At 34.2% G+C, this 25079-nt stretch overlaps 2 protein-coding genes across 8 annotated transcripts in view; both read left to right on the top strand.

Annotated features, from left to right (window-relative positions):
• Positions 1-15255, top strand: part of LOC114876112 — a 96633-nt gene extending 81378 nt beyond the window's left edge. For all 7 annotated transcript variants that reach the window (XM_029187197.2, XM_029187192.2, XM_029187190.2 and 4 more), the window contains 7 exons: positions 8890-9094; positions 10142-10400; positions 10553-10664; positions 10743-10865; positions 11088-11242; positions 11312-11391; positions 11736-15255. In XM_029187197.2, coding sequence (XP_029043030.2) covers positions 8890-9094; positions 10142-10400; positions 10553-10664; positions 10743-10865; positions 11088-11242; positions 11312-11391; positions 11736-11904 — 1103 coding nt within the window. In that variant the 3' untranslated portion in view covers positions 11905-15255. The remainder of the gene's footprint in view (positions 1-8889; positions 9095-10141; positions 10401-10552; positions 10665-10742; positions 10866-11087; positions 11243-11311; positions 11392-11735) is intronic.
• Positions 15256-18499: 3244 nt separating this feature from the next.
• Positions 18500-25079, top strand: part of LOC114876116 (limbic system-associated membrane protein-like) — a 139823-nt gene continuing 133243 nt past the window's right edge. The window contains exon 1 of the mRNA XM_029187201.2: positions 18500-18617. Coding sequence (XP_029043034.1) covers positions 18524-18617 — 94 coding nt within the window. The 5' untranslated portion in view covers positions 18500-18523. The remainder of the gene's footprint in view (positions 18618-25079) is intronic.

Raw genomic sequence — 25079 nt, 5'->3', positions numbered from 1 at the left:
ATAGAGTGAGTATTAATAACTAAATTATAGAACGATCAATTACAGTCAATCTATTGTTCAAGGAGTGATACAATTTTTTAATTCGGTAACTTGTGAATTTATGACGTTGTAATATATTTTATACATGCAAATGTATTGCAATAATGGCACTTGACTTAATTATCAGATGAGAATGTGTCAATTATAATTGTTTTTCCTGAGATAATTTAAAAAACTGAATGTCTATTCTGAAAGTACCATCTACAGAATCTGAAATACGTAAAGAGTTTTTCATCCCCTAGTGTTCCATATAATTGCATTATATATCCAAGAAACCAGTGTTTTGAAGATCGTGCGCTCATCTTATCAGCAATCTAGAAAGAAAGAAATATTTGATAATGACACTGTACGTTCAGATAATCCCGACCGTCTTCATTCTAACAATTGTATTTCATGAATACTACGGACGCAGTCTTCCGAGACAGACTGTAATTGTAAACTATCCCGGCAGAAAATAATTCTGTTAAAGAAGTGGATCATTAGATACAATATGACTCGCGGTGAAACCGTATCTCGATAAAAAGTAACTTTCCAACTCGTTAACAAACTATTCCTTTTTCTATAACAGGGATGGCGTTTCTCATTTGAATAGAATACTAGTTCCAAGTGTGCAGGTAACACCTTTCTCAAGGGAAGATCCCGTCAATGGTGTAACGAAGTAACCGTGTCTCATTGAGCCGACAATTTGATCTTAATAGGCGCGATTCCTGTGAACATTTCTCGTTTGAACAAGGGTGAAGCTACATCAATCGTTTCCTTCTTCCCTGCCGAACGATTGTTGCGAGGTGGAGAAAGTGTTACGGGACACCTTGTTATGTTTTGCCCTGTTTTTCTGTTCGCGTGTTTCTTGCCAATCGGCGCTGCCTACTTTTCTGCCGAATAATTGCTCGCGGCATGATTTTTCACGGTAAATTATTGGCCTCTCCTTTGTGATTCAGCTTGAATATGTGAAAACTTTACTGGTAGTAATTAATGTTTTTTCGAATGGAATGATTTTTATCCTTTGAATTTAGAAACTTTTGCCTGGCGCATCTGAAAGAAATCCTTTATTTCTAATTATTCCATTTTCTACGTAGAATATTAACGCATCCGTAACTATGTTAAAGATTAAAGAAAAAAGGGAATGAAAGTTTGGAATACCGTTAAAAGTTGATTTTATAATTCCACGTAATGGGTTAAGTCATGAAGCAGAAAAATTAAATAATCATGTACTTAATAACCCGTATCGTGTGATGTATTCGATATAATTATCATTTTCAAATACGATCTTATAGACACACTATTCTTTAAATTTTCACAATATATTTCATGAAATTTTCAATCAAAACGAAAATTTGTATATTTAGATGACATAGATTCAGGGGTTGCATAGTCGCTGATTGCAAGAGTTTCTAGTGGCTAGTTTCTACGCAGCTTGTTTCAGAGATTAGCTTTCCTTGTAAAATCATCAGTTTCTTAATCGCAGCCGGCCAATTAAAGAGACAGAGGTGCGATCAATTGTATTTATTAGCAGCATCGGCGCTTTTTCGTTGTGTAATTGAGGATACTAATTAAAAGTTTTACCGATCGACAAGCTGAACACGCTACGAACGTTTTTCAGAAAGAACGCTCGGGGTTGCTCGACCGAAACACACTTTCCATTCCTCGTCGTTGATTATCACGTAATTAATTTCGCGTTTGATCGAAAGGAATCGGGTACTAAGTTTCTCTAAACAAACTTCTTACGCCATTTTTTGAAACTTATCCTACTGCGAATCGCGTGGTTTTAAATCTGCATTGTGTATCTTTTGCAAAGGTATTATTTTTCCATTGGGATTTGTCACATGCATTTAATCAATCTTTTTTTTAACAACATTTATATATTTTTGTAAAGAAAAACAGTCAAAAATGGCAGTTTTTATGATTTCAAAATTGGAAACCTTCACCTGGAAATAATTAATAATATGTAAATTAATTATTATTTACAAAGTGTACATACAGTAACATTAATTTTAATGATTTAATTACAATTTCTGCTGCGTTATAAATGATAAAATTACATTTCATGTCAGTTCTAAATAACCGTTGTAATCGATAACTAACAGTGAAACTGTAATCACTTTCCAATTAAAATTAATTGAATTGTTTCGAGCAGTGCCGATAAATCACTGATAAATCTAATATTGCGTAATCATTAAATCACGAAAATTCTATGTATCCAACTAAGTTGCCACCAACATTTCTTATGAATGTGATAATTATTATGTACGGTAGCTCTGAAACTGGTTGCTAAATTCTAGAAACATGTTTCACTTATCTTAATAACGTAAAGAGATAGTGTAAACATTTGTCCAGAAACGTTTCCTTTCAAAGTTGTGAGTAGAAAGTTTACAGTAGATACTTACAGAGTTGTTCAAAAATAATCGATTACCTAAATTATAATGTACGATGAATTTAGTTTATAAACTATATGAAAATCTCAAAGTAAAATTTAAATAATTATTTTCAAAGACTCTGAAAGACATATCCACAGTCACAGTGAGTTCTTTGCTCATATAAACTTGTCATACTTATCATTGTTATCAGGTGGTGAAGGAAAATGCAACAGTTTAATTTTGCAGTAATTTTTACTTATCAAAATAGCCTCCATTGCACTTGACAACCCTTTTTAATTACACGATGGGGGAGTTGTCTAATTTAATTAAACCTACCTTAACTATTTGAGTTAAATTAGCCCAAAATTGTAATCCCATATTTAATAATTTAATTAAAATGAAATTTATTGAAGATGCTCGAAGAATGTATTATTAGCTTTTACTTTGTATAATAGAATAATGAAAATTTGGATAATGCACAAGGATTAATTAGCAAAGATAATTCTGCAATTAACCTGTTGCACCTTTTCCTCACCCCCTACAAAATTCGACAGAACTTCGAGACCTGATACAAATTATTTACTCTATTTTAGAATTTTCATTCACAAAACCTAGCCAACGTATAAAGAATGAACGATTCTTCGAAACTTAAAATGTTCAACTCAAATTTACAACGCGTCGAGGACTTAGAGAAGAGTCCCGAGTGGACCAGTCTCACAAACGAGATCAACGACCTAGAAAAAATGTGTCACCTGAACAACCATCGTCCTTCCAGAAGGCTTAGATACAACTACCATAGACACTCGATGCCTCAGATGCAGAAAGCAACGTCTGTCTGGATCGAGCCTAACAACGATCACGATGAAACGTGTCGTTGGAGTTGGCGACCGAAGACAGAGTTCGAAAGATCGTATTTTTTCGACGATTACAATCAGCACATGGAGTCGAACGAATATCAGAAACAGGAGGATTCTGTGCCTTACGAGAATCAGTCACGAGTATCCTTCAAGATCGATCAGAATTTTGACAGAAATGGGGAAACGGCTTACAGTGGGACCAGAGAGAGACTTCACGAAATTTTTGAGCGCAACAGATACCTTAGAAGAAAGTTCTTTGCCAGCATGCCTGATAGCGACTCCACTAGCTACGTCAGTGATTTTCCGAAAAATTTCGAGCAGAAAAATTCGTGTACCGCATCGAAATACAACAGCAGCGGATTCGGAAGCACCGAGACGTTGACCAGTCAAAGCAATCAGTCGTCGATCAGTAGTTCGAACGACAGAAAATCCAGGTGTCAGCTGAACATGACGCCTGAATTAGTGGAAGAAGAGTCTGAAAGTTTAATTTCGAACGAAAGTCGTCCATCGACAAACGATAGAGGCGAGCTGAATCCTTCTTCAGGAAACGAGGTGTACCTTCTAAAAGAATCAAACAACTTTTACAATTCTAAGGAGAATTCTGGGTCGAGTAGCTGTGCGATTCCTGCACGAGGCTATAATTTTCGAAAAGATGTGAAAACTGGCGCGAATGCTGAAGAATTCTCGTCGAACAGATGGAATTCGAAAGGACAAGTAGATAATAGGGAAATTAATCCTCAGCATCGTTTGAACGGGTTGCCGAGAAGCGTGTGGCACAAAAGCGGACAGAATGATGACAAATTAATGTCGAAACGTGCTTATGGATCGACGGGAAATTTTCTCGAATTTAAACCAATCAGCCGAGCGAATAAATCTTACGCAACGTTGGTTAACGAGGATGAAAATTTGATGAAGAATAGAAATGGATGGACTGCACGAAACAATTGGGATTTCTGCAAATCTTTACCAAATTTAAGTGTTTCCGAGCCAAGGATCGAATTTGTGGAGCAGTCGGATGAAATTCATGCTCCGCAGGAAAATTCGACGAGTTTAACCCTGCGGAGGGTGAAGGTGATGAAGGTTCCTGCGCCTTTAGATTTGTCGCGGGTGAATGAAAGATACGAAGAGGTCGAAGCGTTGGAGAGAAAGATACTGAGTAATTACACGGTCGATGTGTCTCTGCTTCGAAATTACGATTGTCCTCTTCAAGGGCTGCCAACGATCGTCCAAGACGAGTCTTCCGATGACAATGGAGAAGCTTCCTCTTTCGATGCGGCGGATTCAAAACGTGTGCAAAAAGATGACGTTCCAGAATTATCAACGGTGGAAGAATTGCAGGCGCCACAATTAGTGAATAATTATAAAAGCACGAAGAGTGGTTCCATGATGAATCTTCAGCAGAGTTCACAGGTGGCTGAGTCTGAGAGGAGGGTGTCACTGTCCAATCATCGGGTGAATTCGATCAATGGACTCCAAGCTGGAACCGGAACTACACTTCCTTTGGTTTACGGGCCGATTCCGTACAGTCAGTAAACATGCGCATAATTTTCCTGAAATAATTCCCTTCCTGCTATAAATACCCACGGTGCCGTTAGAATCGCGGTTACTTTTCTTCTTCTTGCACGCGCCTCTTTCAGGTCCGCGTTCTTCCGGAACGCGTTCACTCGCGAAATCGTTACGCTGTTAGGAGAGAAGAAATGGGAGATTTCTGTCACTTAATATCTAGCTATATTTTTTAGAATCAGATATATCCTCCGTATAACCGAGGATAATTTCTGACTGTATACCACACGAAAATAATTAATGCAAAATTTAGAACTTTATGACAATTGATAGAAATGATTCTTTATTTAAAGGTGCATACGGCACTTGTATGTAATAGTACACTGAAATGACAATTACTCAGTGTAGATATTAATTATTAAAATATTACTAATGGCTCGCGGTGCACCGTTGCAAGCTATTCAAAGTCCAATAGAACGTGTGATAAAGTCGTAATCAGCACTTTCTGAGGCGTCATTTTAAAGGAGAAGCTTTAATTTTAAAACCTATTGATTGGAATCAGGCATGATTTCCGACAGAAAAACCTGTGCTCGTTCTTCCCTCTACTACTTAATGCACAGATATCGTAGGATAAACACAGGTTCTGAAAGTAGAGACATCGCAGTTTTTATTTATGATCCCGGGAGGATTGTTGTACGATTATTTTTCACCAAGTTATACATAATATTATCGTCATTATGATAAGCTACTGTATCTTGCATATTATTCGATTCTGCTAATTGCATAGCAAACAATGACAGATTCTCCAAATCTGAATTTCTGTGATATCAGTAATTTTTAGCAAGGATTCAAGTGTCCAGTGTATTGATTTTTCAGAATAGTCTGTGCAAAAAGCTATTAGGGCATAGTGTTAAAATAATCAACAGTCGATCAAAATAATTTACAAAATTTACAAATTAAAAAGAAACAGCAATGAGCGGATTAAAACTAAATTTACATATTTTAAATTTAATTGAAAAATGCTAAAATCCGCAATAATCCAGATTGTTACAACTTCTGTTTTTTGGTCCAATCGTGTAAAATGCTTCCAACAACAATTCGCGATAAACAACGTAGCGATCCGTTTAGCTGTTAAGAATCTACATCGTTGATTTTATTTTCATTTCCGGAAGAAGGAACGCGTGAATGCCATTGGCGCAGCACGTGCATAGATCCGGATGTGCCCTAAATGCCAGCTCGCGCCAGTACAGCTGGAACGCAAGCGCAACCTGCGATTCCCTCTCGTGTTCGTCGAGGCTGGACAGTAGTTGCATTCGCTTTATCAGTCGCGCGATCTCGGTGCATCCTGACGGTGCATTCGTGCCGTAAAGTTCGCAAACAAACGTGTGAAAATGTTCGTGACAACTAAGTGTTTACAATAGTTATCAGAGAGGCAGATTGTAGCTTTCACCTTTTCAATTGATAACATTATAGAGGTATATGCAAAAGCAGTGACACCCGTGTGTTTCACCTATTTTTATTATTATTAATATATTGATTACTATGTTGAAGTCGATGAAATTTTATTAGGTAGTATTTTTATTTTAAACAAATTCTCCGTATTCTCAAATTCAGAAGATTTATATACTATGTATATTCACCTATAGCAATGAAAGGGTTAAAAATATTGATGAAAAGATTACGTGGTAATTTTCTTCAAACTCTAAACTTCAAATTGAAATATCATAAGTGTTATTTTGCTGTACTTTTGTGTCATCAATTCGTGTCAGACTTCGAAATCTGCCATTTAGTATGCAACGATATAACAATATTATTCGTAAGAAGCCTGTGATTGCTAGAAATAATTCTTTGACAAATCTCAATCTATAGTAATGTTCAGTACTAATGAATGACGTAGTTTATATCCTAGAGAGTTGCGATCTTTTGCACATGCAAAGAAGCCGTACATTTCCTGTTGAGCGAGTTAAATAAGCGACGACCTCGTTATGGGTAAAGCCAGTGTTCCTTATCTGCGATCCGATTTTTCGCATAAAAAAAACCGTTCTTCCGGCGTAGAATTTCTGCATGCCCTGATAATTTTAACAATTCGAATCGGAAATGTAGAGGTGTTCTCGTATGGATCTCTTTGAATACGATAGCTGCACTAGCTAAGTCAATATATAGGTTGTTCCGGCGAAGGAAGGTTGTAATTATTGACGGACATTTGAGACTTTCTCTTGTAAATTGTCAATCAATTCAATGACTGAGAAATTTGAAATCATATTAATATACTTGTTTTGCAATTCAACGCTAAGAAATATAAAATTTTATGATGTTCATGCGCCAAATTTTTATTTTAAAGTGAAATCTTTATTTTATTTCAATAATAAAATTTTATAGTCTAGAAATTCTTGAAATATATTAGTAGCTTTCGGACTTGGCAAAAATTAAAATTAAAAAATTGTGCAAATTAATGTGAGCATTTAAAAATCATTATCAGTTCAATTTAATTGAACAAATTTACGATGCATTGTTTCAGTTAATGCAAGTTACATAAACTTTACAATTATAGAATTTTCTACTTTAGATTCAGGATGACGTGTCACTTAACTGTATAAGTTAAACGTATGATTATTTACCGCTCGAGACCCTCAAATCTCACGTTTCGTAAGACAACACTTACGAAAGAAGAGACGTGTATCTCACACGGTATCGCGTATCGTTGTTCGAGGTTATCTAGAATGTTGATCTACTTACGCGTGTTTCATTTGCACTAATTATTCAACATAACACAGATTAAATGAGTATCCATTAACATTATATAATTTACATTGAACATCAATTAAAAATGTTTCCTTTCTCATTCAGGTTCTTTTTAATATCAGGTTGTTGCAGGTCAGATAGGCGATTGCGAAAGGTATAAAGTCTAATACGATTTCATGACAAAAAATTATTGTAAAATAGCACTTATGCCATATCATTTTGAACCTTAACAGTTCAATGAAAATGAATATGTAAATTTTGCCTTAATATTTTTAACCCTTTAGTGCTCACACCCGTAAATATACGAGAATGCCGAGGTGTCCAATTTGTCAATGATTTGGAGTGACTGCGTTTATTCTTTTCAATATTTTCAAGTTCCATTTCGTTATTTTTAACGTTATAATTATTTTGTTACGAGTATATCAAATTTTAACGTTAAAAACACTATGATACGTGTTATAGTTCATCATTATACAAGCTTGACTTTTATTCATAACGAGCAGACATTTTAAACATAGAAGATTATATTGAAATAACAAAATGATAATTAGTATTACAACATGTGATATTTTGAAATGATTTGCATCGTGGCAGACAGGAAAATTAATTACCGGTATATAAGACGCGTAAAGGGTATTGATTATATCGAACTGCACCACGTACAATGCAACGATAGTCATAATTTATACGTTAATTCCATTTGTCATCGTGATACATGCATACTGATACGTGGGAAAGGGTATTTCATTAGCGATGACGTACGTTTTGGACCGATATTAATCGAGAGCTAACAATACCAGTAGTTCAAAACTTCATTTCATCAATATTGAATATTATAAGAGCAATGTATTATGAACAGGTAGGAATTTTTAATAAATTCAGATGAAAATGGTAAATAATTAAAAATGACAAGATATGTATATTTAGATAAAAAATAATTTCATAATAACTGCTCAATGTTAATTTTAGTCCCTAGTTGTAAATAAATAAATACTATATCAATATTTTGATAGAAGCTAATATGGAAATTAAATAAATAAGTAGTTACTATTACACCCATATGAAAATCTTTTAATGGGATTTAGATAAAAACAAAATTAACATAAAATAATTATGTGTCTATCTACAGTGTTCGCTTAGATTAGCCTTTAAATATGCAAAGTATTCAACATAATATTTTTAAGCAGCTAAAAAAGGACGATATTATATAATAACAAAAGATCCGTAGTCTCATAATGGATAGAATCCAGTAAATAGATATTCAGTGAAGAAGTGCTTCTTTCGTAAGATATTCCAAGAACCTCTCGTCTTCGTTGAATCTCTTCCTATGATCGAAAGAATTGAGCAAACAAATCAACGAGAGTAAGAATAATAATGACGATTCTTTGTTGTAGAATCACCGAGACGTTATGTGGAGGGTGAGGTGACGATTCACTATCGTTCACCAGTGCGTACAGAGGCGAAAGAACCATTGAGCGAAGAAGAGCTCGCTCGTCGAAGTGCTGAGAATATGCGACGCGTTTATCAAGAGGAACGACGTCGCAAATATCTCCAAGAATTGCACGACATCGATTCTCGAAGACACACCGATAACTTTATGTAAGTTTCATCCCCTGAAACATACAGAAGTGTACGTTTTCTAAACGCCTCTTTGTTAATAATTATTAATATAGGCTATTAATTATTATTTAATATAATTATTTAATATAGACTAGCAGTTTTTAATTAACACAACTTGAATAAATGAAATAATCCATATGTCTATACGGTATTTATTATATATTCATTCAAGTATTAAGTAACTTTTGTTTATTTTTTTGTTTTTGCATTAAGTATGCTTCTTTTCACAAGTGACTCACCTACGCTTTTATTACAACGCCTGCGTAAAATAACTTAGAGTACGTGATGCATTGCGTAATGACTTAAGTAACGGGAAGAATGATACTTATACACCTTGTGTCATTTTGCTTAAGTAACATGCCATTGACTCTTCCTATTGCAGACATGCCGTCTGCGAGTACTTCTCAACACAAATTTTTTTACCTTAAAATAGGAAATTTTTAATACTGTTATATAGTAAATTATTATATATTATTATCTTCCTTAAAAGTAATACGTTCTTAATATTGCTATATAGTTAATTATTATTTAATTTCATATAAGAAACTAGAATTGCTAGAATTTCACACGACTTTGCAGTATTAATAACCGAAATAAATTCTTCAAATTCATCTATAATTTATAAAAGAGAACATACAGCCTTGTTAACGCAAGAAAATAAAGTGTTTTAATTTCCCTTCAATTGTAGAAGAGAGATCATTAAACTGTTTTTAATTAACCACTGGAACGCCCCTTAGAAGGAGTAAGATTATCTTAATTCTCAGGTAGTTCTTTACGTTTGGAATTTGAAATGAATGTTTCAATGGAAATACGATACGAGCAAAATGATTACTTCTTTTTTTTTTGAAATTCTATAACTAATTATACTAATAATTAAATAATTATTAAATTTCACTATCTCAACGTTCAGCCATTCGGGGGTTAATGCTTTACATTAATTTAGATTAAAATTTATTTTATAAACTATGGCTTATGGCATATTTTGCATACAGCTGTATTCTTATACCGTACGATGGTTGGTTTCAGACCATCTCAAAAATCACCGATTCCTCTAAATCGGTACGATGATTTCGTCGACGACTTGAGCCACAGAAGCAGATCTCAAGAGCAAACACCGGAACCGAGACTCGTGGCAAGAGCACTTTACAACTTTATCGGGCAATCTTCACGGGAATTGAATTTCCGTCGTGGGGACATAATATTCGTGCGTCGCCAGGTAGACAAGAACTGGTACGAGGGAGAACATAACGCGATGATCGGCTTGTTTCCATCGAACTACGTTGAGGTAATTTTATTCTGAAATTGTTAACATTTTAGCGATTTCTTGTTATACATTATCGATGAAAATTTTCAGATCGCTTCCTGATTTCTATCAAAATCGAATTTTTTAGTGAATCTTATATTAAAAAAAAAAAATGTAATTCCTTTTTACCATAGATTTTACCATTTGATGGCGTGCGAACGACACCAAAGAAACCCTACGAAGGTCAGGCACGAGCCAAATTCAATTTCATTGCTCAAACAAACCTTGAGTTACCTTTAGCCAAAGGTAAATGCGCAAAGATATTCATAGAATACGAAGTTTTCTATGCAAATAACCGAAATGTTATTTCTTTTGTTATTTCAGGAGAACTTGTTGTTTTGACGAGAAGGGTCGATGAAAATTGGTACGAGGGTCGCATTGGAAACAGAAAGGGGATATTTCCCATCTCATATGTCGAAGTTATTACAGAACCTGGGCATAGATCAGGTATCCTATCTGTACTCTGAAATTCAATCCAATTTTTCTAATAAATTATGAAAACAAATATTTGCTTATTCCCAATGATTGTTATATAGTAAATTTGCAAAATTAATTGTTGATACTTTACAAAATTTTGTATTAGTTTTTTAAAATTATGCTATACTTTATCAACTATGTACTTTATATTTTTGATTTTTGATAAATAATGCAAGTTTATATTAACTCCAGAAACGCCAACGCAAAGCAAACCAGTTGCCGCTCCAGCAGCACACAGTCTCTTGGTAAATGGGTCGGCTGGAGGGAAATTGAGTATGGGACCCCATCATTACATGCCATCAATACCAGTTAATATGAACACAACTCAGCCACACTACAATTCACTGGTTGGTTTTATTCACAACCACTTTTTTCTTCTTTGTACCAAAAAATTACCTAATTTGTATAATTTGTAGCCACGAATGGGAGGAAGCAAGTTGCATGTATCTCAACTCAACGAAGCGTTGCATATCGATACCCAATCCGACCCAATACCGTAAGTTTAGTTTGATTTTCATATTAATTAACATTTTAATGACACTTTTTAATCCGACGCTAGGTAATTTTTCTTGATTACTTTTTTTTTCACTTTTGCTGTTTTAAAAGAATAGTTTGTATAGACGAAGTTTAGTATTAAGTTAGTGATTTTTTGCTTATTTAAGAATTCCTGTATTCGAATATTTGTCTCTCTATAATAATAATTCAGCTGAAGGGGATTCAATTTTTAATAACATGGAATCCTCAACCTCGCAAGATTTTTCTAAGGAATGTAGAATGGCAGAAAGGAGATATCGATTAAACGTATTTATTTGTTAATTAACGTTTTCTAATTTACTTCAGATACCGGGCTCTATACAACTATAGACCCCAAAACGAGGACGAGCTCGAGCTAAAAGAAGGCGACACGGTATACGTGATGGAGAAATGCGATGACGGTTGGTATGTCGGTTCTAGTCAGAGGACCGGATACTTCGGCACCTTCCCCGGAAATTATGTGGAAAGAGTGTGAAACACAATAAGCGGTAACTTTGTTACAACGCGTATCGAACCACAGATCACATTTTACCAAAGCATTGAATCGAACTTTTAACAATTTAACGGCCTCATGTTTTACTTTTAGTCGTGTTCAAAAAGACCAATCTACAGCTTAAGCCTTCCTTTACAAAAATAGTGTGTTAAAATAGAGTCGAGTAAATGAAAACAGAAAATGTTTCCAAATATAATCTATGGATTTATCTCTCTTTATTTTATTGAACTAAATCTTTTACATTGAACTTACTTAACTATAGTGACATACTGTACTTTAGTCCCAATCAAAGGGATTAAAACTATCAGGTATGTAGTTGAGTAGCAACCTAGATGGCTGAAAGAAATAATTTGAACTTCAACGATTGATTGTTTATAAACTCACGAAATAAGTGACGTGGCCATTAAAATGTTAATATAAATGGGATTTAACGTTCACACATCGACGATAAGAGGCGTTAATAACACGCGCCATTAAAGTCTTCCTCTTCGTCAGTTTTCCACGCTGTGGTGAACCATTTAACGCGAGACCTTCTACCGTCGGAATTCACCAAAAAGTTTAACCTGTAAGATTAATGTGTAAGTAGTGTACGATAACAATTAGTAATTTATTGTACGAAGTTCACGGGAACGAGTGCGTCAGGCGGACGTTGCGAAAATAAAGAAAATACGATTCAACCGTGTTTCTTATCGAGATTAACGTTCAATCTCGTCTGTACGTTCTGCAGGCAGCTGTTAAGGAATCACTCGTCGGAACGAGAAGATTCTGGGAGTGTTTTAATAATATTTCTGTGTAATTTGTAAAAAGAAAGCGAGTATACATTTCGAAAAGTCTATCTGGTTTCACTGGCAACGAACGAAGATATTCGTTTATAATTATCCCTTTGATCGAGCAATAATCATATCCGTATTTCTGAATTCAAAATTTTATGATTTTTCTTAGCGAAAATTTATGAATAATTTAAGAATAATTTTTAGAGGAACAGTGTAAAATTTAGATAATTAAAATAAAATTAAAATTGGGGCTCCCTCCCTGGTCCGTTGCCCGGGGGTTAAAATACTGATTGAACTTTTTAGCGTATCAATCCATTTACAAAATAAATGCAAGATAGTAGAATAAAAAATTATTTTATGCGGCTTTATTTTCGAGAAAATCAAATTCGAATGTTTTTAGAACATTTTTCAGAAAACTGCGGACAGTGATTGAATTATCGCTCGAGCAACTGAAATTACATATTTATCAATGGAAATTACTGGGTTTATAGTATACGAGAGATTCCTTTGAACCTTGATCCTTTACGAAATGTGCACAAACTTGAATCAGGAATGGACGAATCAAGCGAACTTCAATAAATAAGTTTCATCGACGTTAGATAAATAGAGATCTGTAAACGAGCCAAAGATAAAAAAGTCTCGGAAGTTTTTCCTTGTTTCAATGTATGGAAAGAAACGTTTCGCCAAAAATTTTTCGAGATTTTTCCAGCAAAAAAAGTGCTTCGAATCGTAAATTGTTTTGAATTTGAGGAAGACAAATTTCCTTCTGCGTTTGGTATTGTAGATAAATCAGTCGTGTTATTGTTGCATTCGTGAGTATCCAAGAGTAAGTGATTTATAATTGAACGTTTGCCTTCCCAAATTAATATTTTTGTAAACATTATTTGTACCCAGAGTTATATATATATATATATACATATGAAAATGAATTATATAATGTATAGAAGATATATCTATATACATGTACACATATAGTTACGATATTATACGAAGCTGTAATTCTACAAGTATATAATTAACGGCATAATTAATGCACGTGTTAAGATGCACACCAAATGCTCGACATTGAGCCGTGTTAATCCGTATTTAATGATTACTAATAAAATGAAGTCTGCTCGAGGCCATGATTTTCGAGAACGTTTCGCCATGACGTTACACGACAGCCTAATGTTTAATCCTAGACAGTAAAGAAAAGTTAACTTGGATCCAGTTGCAAAACAGACAATACGTATCATTATTGTAGTAGGTCAGCAGCAAGAGATAATCCTGTATGTAGGAGAGGGGTATTAAAAGAAGAAACTATTGCTACTTTAGTTCATGATTCTTTTAACTCTTGTTAACACGTTGACTGGCACAGTAGATATAGACATAACATAGATCAGGCTTGGGAATTAAGTGCTCTTTTCGGCCGATTTTCAGAAATTGCTCCCTCTTTCTCTGGCCGCGCGTCCTGGGACCCGCAACTGCACCTTAGGCGCGTGCCATATCGAATACCGTCAAAGTCAAAATTACAGAAAAATGATTTACATTGTAAATTAACAAACTAAAACGAAAAATTGCAAGTTTTTATTCAGATTCAACATGTTAAAAGAATTTCTTTTCACTTTGTCCAACTGCTGTATATACGCCTGCTATAATTAATATTCACTATAAATATTTACATATTTATTCAGATGGGATGCACCATTTACGTAAATTAGGCGTTGACAATAATACAATGGTGAGTATAGTATACATTTAATATAGTGACTTTTAATACAATATTTGTGGAAAGGAATGAAACATTTTCTTTGAAAAAATAGGGGTATTATGTATCAAGTCCTCTGGTAATTTCTTCCGTTTTTTAAATCATTTTCACTCGACTTTAGTGCACTATACGAATATAAAAATTTTCGTACAGTCTACATAAATTTTCACTTATAAAATTATTTACAAAGTTTCTAAATCTATATTTGAACTAGTTTAATATACAATTAATGGTGTACATATCAGAAAAGTGATTAGTATATAAGGTTGAAAGGGTTAAAAATCCAAATCTGTTATTTCGAATTACTAATGTGATTTTAATAGTATTAGTTACAACTTTATTTTAATTCATAGTGACAGTCAACGTGTTAACCGATGTTCACAGTTCAATGTAAAAGATTTTTTCTTAATTCTAACTAAAAAAACAGCTAGAAAAATTTTATTTAGATGTCAATATAGTCCTAGTTATCAGTAGTACTTTTCAGAACATAACTTTTCGATATTATAATACAGTCTGTATAATTTGAACCGACAAACTTAATGTTGAAATACATATTCAACAACATTATCCTTTTCCTTCCTGGATAATTAAATTTAGTATTTGTTGTAATATTCGACATATAATATCGTGTAACGTATGTTTGTTAAAAAAGGAAAGGCTGAAGATGATGATCGAAAATATCATGTTTAAACATCGATGATTTCTAAATGAAGATATACATGCATATACCTATACACGAATTTGTATAATATAAGAATTAAATTGTATAAATGATAACTATATACAGAAAATACACATATTACAAATATTAAAGAGTTTTAGGTTTATCTTTTGCATTCGTGAGGATTTTAATACATCGAGGCTAGAACGTCATCAGGATCTACAGTTCGCTTGACTGACAATGATCGTAGATCTATGACTTTCAGTCGCAACCATAGGTCGCAACGTGGTAATTACAACGTCGCACATTTTGGCTTCGGGGTCCGTGACACCCCGGATGCCACAATGTCAGTATGCAAAGAGCATCACCGGTGCTTCGGGGTCTCTAACACCCCAAGCCATCGGCCATTTCGCCATCTATATAAAAGCGGCGCAAACTATTCGTTAACTTACCGAGTGTCAGAAGTTCAGTCGATAAGTCCGTAATTTATTGAATAGTTTCCGCTTCTTTTATATAGATGGCGCAGTCGTCGAGTCTTTTCAAAATATAAGTTTGTCAAATAATTATTCTAATAATTTCTCGATCTTGTTAAATAATAACTCGGTTGCTTTTTTCGAATGATTTATTTACCAAAGTGCATAAAGTGAATACAAATTTGTCAAACAATTACAATAATAATTGTTCAGTTTTGTGCTGTTTTTGACTGATTTAAAAAAAATAGAATCAAATGGAGTGAAAAGTGAATTTTTTCAGATGTCAGGCTTAGAGCTGAGATGAGGAGCGTCCGACTGTGTATAACAAGTGGTATGCGAAGACATGTGGCCAGACCCTCCTGCACAGCTGGTTACCGCATCCCACCTTGCTTATTAGCAGCCTCGCTGTCTTGGCGCCTGCGGAGACCATAAGGTGTACTACCGGATCATTTCCTTACTGACATAGCTTAATCAGTAGGCTCGACTGTTCTAGTAGTAAGTACTTTTCCCATTATTTTTGTATCACACCCACCATTACGTGGTTGTATACATGATTTCTGCTGCCCTCTGGGAATGAAAATTTTGGCGCGAGTATAGCTAACTGCCGGACAGCGGTGTCCTGGTAGTCGAATGATAAGGTAGTATCAGGTGTTTAGTAATGGAGGTTGTTCAGATCCAATTTACCACAATGTTAAAGGTTACAATGCATTGTAAATGGAATTGCTCTCTTCTAAATTTATTTTCAATGTCTATTATCCATTGACACCGTGCGATCTTCTCCTAGTTGTTGCCTTTTTCGTTCAACAGCCACGTTAAGGAGTTAAGAATTGTTGCATAACGATTGGTTCTGCATCTTTGATACTTGAGTATACGTGTTACGACGGAATAGTAATTATCTCTTTCCTCTTCATCATTCTATTCATTGAGTTGTTTTCTTTTCATCACGCCTCCCTTTATGAGTAAAGTAGTACTTTATTCGGATCCCCAGATAGATCTGATTCGAAGAAGGTCACAGTGTCACCTTCAGTGACAAAGACTTCAACTGACAAAACATCAAGTCTGATGAAAAGGAATTATACAGGATGAACACAACTAGCATAGCGAAGAGTTCGACACTGGAGGCTAAATCCTGATGCTCCTTTATCTTCAATTCCTTACCCATTGTAGGTTCACTTGTTGTCAGCTAACAAGGCAGTATCATATTTACACCTGCATTCGCTCCATTCGCAAATGTCTCAGATAAGGCAGGATGCTACTTATTACCGTCATCGGAAGGATTATCAAAGTCTATGTCTGCAATCGTGATCACGAGAATTAGGTGCTATAGTCAGGGGCGGGTTTGTTCGTAAGTGAGGAACATTTGAATACCTACTCGTACAGCAGGCAACAGTGCACGAGCCACGTTCTCTACAGATGAATCTAGAGTAGACATTGTATTTGTGATTCAAGCTTGTGGAATCGAATGGAGGGTGTACGAATGAGATTATCTAGGTCCGTAAGTGTCACTTGAATGACATCGAGGCTAGAGTGTGCTTACTTGCAGGTATGCAGTGCCTGTCTCTGTGATTAGTTCATGTGTTATAGTGCTAGTCTTAGCTAATGCTGCACTTCTATCATTGTTGCGTTGTTTAGGGTAAACTTTCGCATACATTCTCAGGTAATGATCATTCAAAATATACTTTGGTAAAGTTCAATCCATTTCGAGCGGATTATCTTAGGGACGATGTATTATGAGTGGTCACAGAGCTTTAGCGCATCTTTTATGATGGTAGTAACGAAGCAACGTGCAAGCTCAAAAGCATTGTACTTATAATTTTTGAGGTACGAAATTTGTGACTTATCTTTACTGCTGATGGCAATCTCCAACTGGACGTTCAACAGCTGGCAAGGCTCCCATTTTGCTGGAGATACTGCAACCGTGTGTGGAAGGAGGTCGTTCAGGACTTGTTCTTGCCCATCTTCAAATAGTTGTCTACCGCGTGTAGAACAACCTTGATGATCAGCTACACCAGAACACCTTTTATGCTGCTGTAATAGTCGCCTCGAGTTATTAAGTCCGCAGTTTTTGAAAACTGGAAATTGGTACACTCGTAAGATTCTTCACTTTCTTTAAGAACCTTCGAGAAGGACGATCGTGCTTAACAGCTTGTTTTCTGAACAGAGTCAGCTAGGTACATAAATTCTAATGAAATTTTCTTGAATTTAGTTTGCCAGACTCAATTGTGATTGACGTATCATGAGCGAAGTGCCGGTTAACAGTGCTGTAGGTCATACCGACCACCAACGTAGTGGCTTTTCCTAATGGAAGGCGTTCCTTAATTCTAATTGGGTAGCAAGTAACTTTCGTGTCTCCAATAGAAGGACCGTGCAACTCGAACCAGAAGTTCACACTTGCTACATGAGTTCACACGCGCCATAACTCAAGGAGGTTATAACTCGACAACCATTAGAAGTTGCTTCGAGTAATGTTAGAACGGGCCTTTTTTTAATATTTCGGCAGATATCGATTATGTGTCCAACAAGTAGTACAAGTCTACGCTTGTACGTTCATCGAGTACCTTGTTTACCCTTTGTTCGGGTTAGTGTTTGCCGTACAAAGTCTTGAACTATTTTTTTCCAAACATCCTGCACGTTTCCTCGGTATGGAAAGTAAAGAAAATTAGATATACATACGTGATTTGCAAAAGTGACGCGTGCGGTATTGCGTAGGACGGGAGCTGATTGACAGCAGTCTCTTCGAGTATGCTTTCGGGTGGGGTTGAGGCGGTGGAGTGGGGAGGGGGTGGACAGGCGCTCCGTGTCGCGAGCACTCTGCGTTGAGTCAGAACGAACCGGCAAGAGGGTGGAAAGAGGGGGGATCCTCGTGCGCGTAGGATATACAGGATACCTCGCGAACTCGGAACTTCAGTCTGGACGCGGCAAGCGTTGTCTGCGTCGATGGTGAGTCATGTGCGAGAAACGTGGTATGTGCACGCGTAAACGACAAGTGCCTCTTCTGGTAGTGACTACTTTGTTAGTTGGCGTACGTCCAGAATTAGTCGGTGAGTACACAAACATTTATACGAGTTTTCTTTTTCTTTTTTTTAATTCATCAACCGTCGGGTTTGCTGTCGGATACCATTCATGCTTCATACTTTTGACAGTTTTGTGACAGTAACTACTACGAATCAAAATTTCATAGCTGACAAAGTTACAAAATTTTTGAAATTACAAAATGAACTAGTATCTAATACATTATAGCAAAATCACTTTTGTCAAATCATTTATCTATAAAGTGCAGTAATTTTTATAATGAATTGCTAATATTGTTTTACCTAATATACGTATATAACCTATTTAACTGTCGTGATATAAATGGATAGAATAATTCTGCAATATTTATAAATGAAAATTAATTAACTTGGATATCAAGTAATTTTTTACGGGCATCATTAAAAAGTTCATTTATTAATGCTTATTTAGTATTTGACGTCGTAGTTACTGAAACACATTCCTCGAAGCAAACCAAACAGCGTCTTAACTCATAGACAGGCACATTTCTCGAAAAGGTAAACACGGCTGTTGCGATGAGTTCGTGAATCCAAACAAAAAAGTTGAAGAATGTTTCATTACGCAGTGGAAATGAAAACCAAACATGTTCATTTTTTCTTTTCATTCATTTATTCATAATTCTATTGAGAGATGATTTTAAATGAAGGCATAATTGATTGACATGAAAAAGAAATAAGTCATTTTAAAGAGCATTACTATTATCAACAATTATCAACAATTTTATTCCTAACACATTGATTGCAATAACGTAAACGAACATTTGTAATCGAACACTATATTAGGGACATAGTAACTATTATTAAGGATATGGTAATTTAGTCGGCAATCGCGACTCATAAAACATGTACAAGAATATTAACCTAATCTAATGTTACATGGATAATTTTTAGATCGAAGAGCTTCATATGCTAAAAGAATAATTTTTAAAGGAACAGTGTAAAATTTAGAGAATGAAAATAATATGAAATACAAAATTAAATTAAAATTGGGGCTGTCTCAATGGTCCGCCGTCCAAGGGTTAAGCAAATTAAATTCGTAGTATCGATGACTAATGTGGCAGAGAATTCTGAATATTATTAAAATTGCATTAGTAATTCAAGATAACAAATGAAAGCATTGAATCTTAATATGCTTAATAACCCCTATTATAGAATAGATATAGTCTTACCAATTTTTTAAATTAACGGTTTAATAAATAATATTGCCCCGTGGTTTGCTGCACACGTCAATTTTTATTACGACAGATTCATCTTCATTCGTTTATAAATTAAAATTTAAACACAGAATAGAAATTGCTCAGCAAGTAGCTAACATTAACACGTTGATTAGCACTGAGTTAATGATCGATTCAATAATATAATCGACTAATTATAATACAAAATTGGAAGACAAATCTTCAATAAAATCACTATTATACTAACAATATCAGGTAGCAAATTGGAAGATTTAGTTTAGCAAATTAACTCTTCCCACCTACTGCAATCAGTTTCAGTATGTCTGACCACACGTGTCCATTTCTACTGCGCCAGTCAGCGTATTAAACGCAACAAAGGGATCTTAACTCGCTAACCAGCAGGACGGTCACCGGTGACGGACACAACAATTTAATTCGATCAAATAATTAAGAAATAAAAATAGTAGAATAATTCTAAATATTACTAGGGTGATTTTAAGCAATTAAATATACTTTACCAATTTTTTACATTTTTTGAGAAAACGCATAGAGTAATCAAATTTTTAAAAGATTTTCTAAAGTGATATTTTTTAATTTGTACCAGTTTTCTTTCAAAGTAGCGACACGTCTCGAAAGTGAGGGGAAAGTTGGGGAAAGTATGCGTATATGCAAGCGTCTCCTCGTGATCGTAACTCAGTTTCCTCGTTTATCCCTTGTTTCCTTTTTGATGCTAAACAAAACAGAAAGATCTTACGCAGTATAGTCTCGTGAATTACAACAAATCTGAGTCTGATGATTGCGTGCCATAGAAAAGGCGGGGAAGTTACAAAAATTTGCAAACATATAAGAATGCAGCCGTTCCTTGTTTCCTTTTTAATCCGGGCTGAAATGAAAAATTCTTTTATCAAATTATTTTGTATACTTTAAAGAAGCGTTGTTCAATCTTTCGTGCTTCGCTTACCTCCTGGAAACGTAACATATAAACTGGTGTACTCCTTGTATAGATTGCTAAACCTATAGTTATAATATTATAATGAAAATAAAATGAAAGAATATTTTGCACTTATAAATTTTACATATATCTAACTTAAAAGTTGTCGAGTTTTCACGGTAGGACCCCTAAAGATTTTAAGGTTTCCCAAGGGGTATGTGTACATAATACATACATGTATCCTAATAAAGTGTAGGCATTTTTATTATACCTTCGCTATAAAAAATTTGTATAATCTGAAATTTTAAATAAGTTAGTTTAACAGGTGTGTAAATAAAAGTAAATTAGCATGTTTTGTTTTTCCAACAAGAGTGTACAATATAGATATTTTTATTAGAGCGTGCGGTACTTGGATGAAATTTCACCCGAGGGATGATCAGGTTACTTTTTTACTAATTTTGTTTCCAGTAGAATGTTTATGATTTTCACCATAATTTTCCACTTTAAAAGAATACATAAAATTATGGAATACATTACGTGCCCATACATAAGAAAAAATGAAAAGCTGTACAGAGCTTAAAAATAGACAATGGATGAATTTTCATCCAAAGCTCGTGGGCAGATTAGAAAGAAAATATTTCTGTAATATTTTAATTAAAATGTGGAATAAAATGTTTTGCTTCGAAATCACAGGAATGTCATTGAAATTTAATATCATCAAGGGTTTAATGAATCATTTATAAAATTCAGTGCGAAATTAAACTGATGAGGTCAATTATTCGGAATCATTGAATATATTTAATTAATAAATAAATTAACGTTTTCTAAATATCTTTGCTGGTAGAGAAAAAAATATAACTAAAATTTGCATAGGTATGTACGATTACAATTGGTAAAAAAAAGTATGGAATCATAAATTTATAACACGAACAGGAACGGATTCCATTGAAAATTGGAATATGATTTCGAGATTTGATTACATAGCGAAAATTCGATTAAATTATGAAACATATTCAGTTTCCTTTGTGCCAATCGTTAATGTAAAATTTCGTGGCCGATTATTATCGGTAATAGTCTCTAATCATTATGGAATCTAATTAACTTCTAAGAATGATATCTCTCTTGGGTAATAAAAAGGAAACGATCCCGCGTTTTTACGACGTCATACGTTGTTTTACACCGTGAAATTAAAAGATACGGACACACTGGAACCGTGAAACAAAATCACAAGGAACATTGGTCGGAAACAAGCTGAAAGAAACGAGACAAAGAAAAGAGATAGAGAACGTTCCCTCGTCACTCTTAGAATTCAATCACACCGTGTTTACAGCTCAGTACACTTAATCCTCTTTATTGGATTCAAAGCGTTTTGCTGGTACACTGTATCTCAGAATTTGATCAATTTTATGAGCAAAGGGGATGTGGATGATACTCGCAAACCGAACATCTGTCTATTGGTGTTCACTGAAATTATGCTCTTTTCAACAAGATGTTTTCAACTGTAACTATTTATTTAGTCGTGTCCTTTCAACCCACAAATGATCTTCAGCTGATAAATTAACTGAATTATATAATTTTTAATTTATCAACCGCATTTGCTTCAAATACATAGATCATTAAAATACTGTGGAGGATCGTTGTTGGCCGATACCACAAATTAAGTATAATTGAAAGAATACATTAGAAAATTATTATTTTGAAAATTAATAATTGAAAATTTTTAATTTTTAAATTAACGATATTGGTACATTGGTTTTTATAATTTTATAATTCTTGTTATATCTAACAGAATATAATTTAAAAAAAATTATGAAGAACTACGCTGATAAATTACTAATTTTTGAAAAGTAATTTGCATCTGATAGAGTAGACAAAGGTGGAGAAAAAAATAATGGTGTGAAAAGTCAAAATGAGAAATATGTAACCGCGACCGCGTAAAGTGTTAATCTGAATATAATGTGAATGTAATAAATTAAAAAGTAGGGTGAATGTCCTTTGGGTGAAATTTCATCCGAATACCGTGGTTGAAGGTATCAAAGGAGATGCTGGCAACATGAAAGATTCATTTGTTTTCCAGTCTACAAAGTCTTAAAATAATGAAAAAATAAAAGGTAGAAAATAATTTTAGGAATAAAATTTAAAATTAAATCAGGAACAAGATGTGTTAGGATTCAATGGTAAAATTTAGTAAACAAACACCTTAATTATTTACCTCGTAAAAATATTTGTTAAGCAAGCGATTTTTGCTAAAGTTAGCATGTAACTAAGAGAAACAAAAATATGGTTCGTGAATTTATGTGTTATTTCAAATAACAAGGAAAGTGGGTTATTATAATCACGAACTTGTGATCAACAGATTTGCGGATTTTCATATGAATTACCTAATTTAGACTTTAGATATTTTATAAATCAATTCATTCGCTTGTATGTACGTTTCGTTGTCAAAGAGACACAAATTTTCCGCTGAAGGGTAGTTTATATACAAGTTCGCAATGTGCTGATTGTAATTTCGCAAGGATAATGCGAAGTAAGGCCCAGTAAGATTTGAATATCTGCAAGTTCGTAGCACCCAGCAGTGATATTGATCCCAGGTTAAGAGACCTTTGCACGCGATCGAATTCTCTAACACAATTCGTTGTCAAAACAAGCCTGCTGTGTTATTAATTTGTGGCCAGGATTATTCCTTTAGATTGTTAATCGATATTCGAGTTAACCGTACTTCGAAATCACATTTATATTCTTCTTTAAATTTCTTGAACACTTTATCGCATTTCTAACATTCTTTATGATGTATCATAGACGACATGTCATCTAAAAATATCAGTTAATAAGAACGTAATGCAGAAACATAGAGCATATGACATTATTTGATTTTGTCTTGTCATATTTTTTTTCATGTTTGTTTTTTTCATTTATTCTTCATAAACCTTTTGTTTCAATGTCCCCCATAGAAAGAAATGCAGGGGGTGAGATGCGGTGAACAGAGTGACCCATAATGCAGACTCGTTATGTCCAATCCAACGATTTGGAAAATCAGGGACACCCTATTAGAGAAAGTTTCTCATTTGATTAGAAACTTTAAAGTCCAAGGTCGTTTTAGGGTCATACTATTATTATTTAATTATTTATATTGTTGATAATTCCAAATGCCCAATACAAATATTTCATTTAGATAAGTATAAGAATTCCTGAAAATAAAGTTGGTGGATTTCTATAGAAATTCAAGTATGTATGTACATAGTATGTATGTATGTGTGGTGTCACAGTCAACGTGCTAGATATTTCACAATCTTTCCTGGATTTATGATATGTTCAATAAATATCCTGAGATTTTTGAATTATCCGCAACATTGGAAGAATTCAATCGTTCTATACGTACGTGGCTTTTTGTCCAACAGCTTTCTTGTCTCTTATTTTTTTCCTTTTCCTTTTCTGACGATCACGGATGATTCAATCCGATATTTTAGATTTGAAATAGCCCCTAGGGATAGCCAATGGATTTCCTTCTGGCTAGCTTCTCTGGCTACGTCAAATTCAATTTGGTTGATCAAGAACTTTCTGAAGACTGCCACTGCACAGATATGTCGTTTCACTTTTCCTTGCTTATTGACAATAGCTTTATCTCTTTTAATTAATTTACTTAAAATTCATTATTATAATTCTGAAACCTGATTTCTTCTTATTCCCTAAAAGAGTGTACTTATTTAAAAGTATGTAAAATTTAATTTAATTACAAATAAAATTTTAATTACATTTTCACTAAAAAGTACTGATTGATAATTAATATTTTAAATTGAACGATTAATGTTTATAATTATCGACTAATTTCATCAATCAATTAAATCAACCGTGATTCGTTACGATGAATTTTCTTTTTAATCGTAAGTATTAATCAATTAATCAAATTAAAAATTTTAATCGATTGATACTCGCTACTTGTAACAAACCATGAGCGTAGGCTTTCAATTGGATCGGCTATTTACACAATTACCGGTATAATTGTTATCCAACGTGTTATTTGATTTGACCGAGCCAACGAAGATGAATCGGATAAATCACTATCCAATTCTGCAACCACTTTATTGTACACCCGTTATTCGATTGCGTCAGTTACACGAACGATAATTTTGGGAAATATTTCACGTGCCGCAGCAATATGATAATTGACAATTGAACCGTCGGTTATCTGACAAGAATATATTACTGAAAGATTAAATGAAAATAAACGTTCGTTTCTATACTTCTCTTCAATGCGTTCCCCTATGTAATATTTAAACATGCGCGGTGCAGGGAACCGGCATGAAATTATCGTTTGCAATCAACGCGTTATGGCGATTCAAAAGTATA

The sequence above is a fragment of the Osmia bicornis genome, chromosome 2 (assembly GCF_907164935.1).
Source record: "Osmia bicornis bicornis chromosome 2, iOsmBic2.1, whole genome shotgun sequence".
NCBI classification, from domain to species: Eukaryota; Metazoa; Arthropoda; class Insecta; order Hymenoptera; family Megachilidae; genus Osmia; species Osmia bicornis.
The sequence above is the reverse complement of the archived record's forward strand: the minus strand, read 5'-3'. Positions and strand labels throughout refer to the sequence as shown.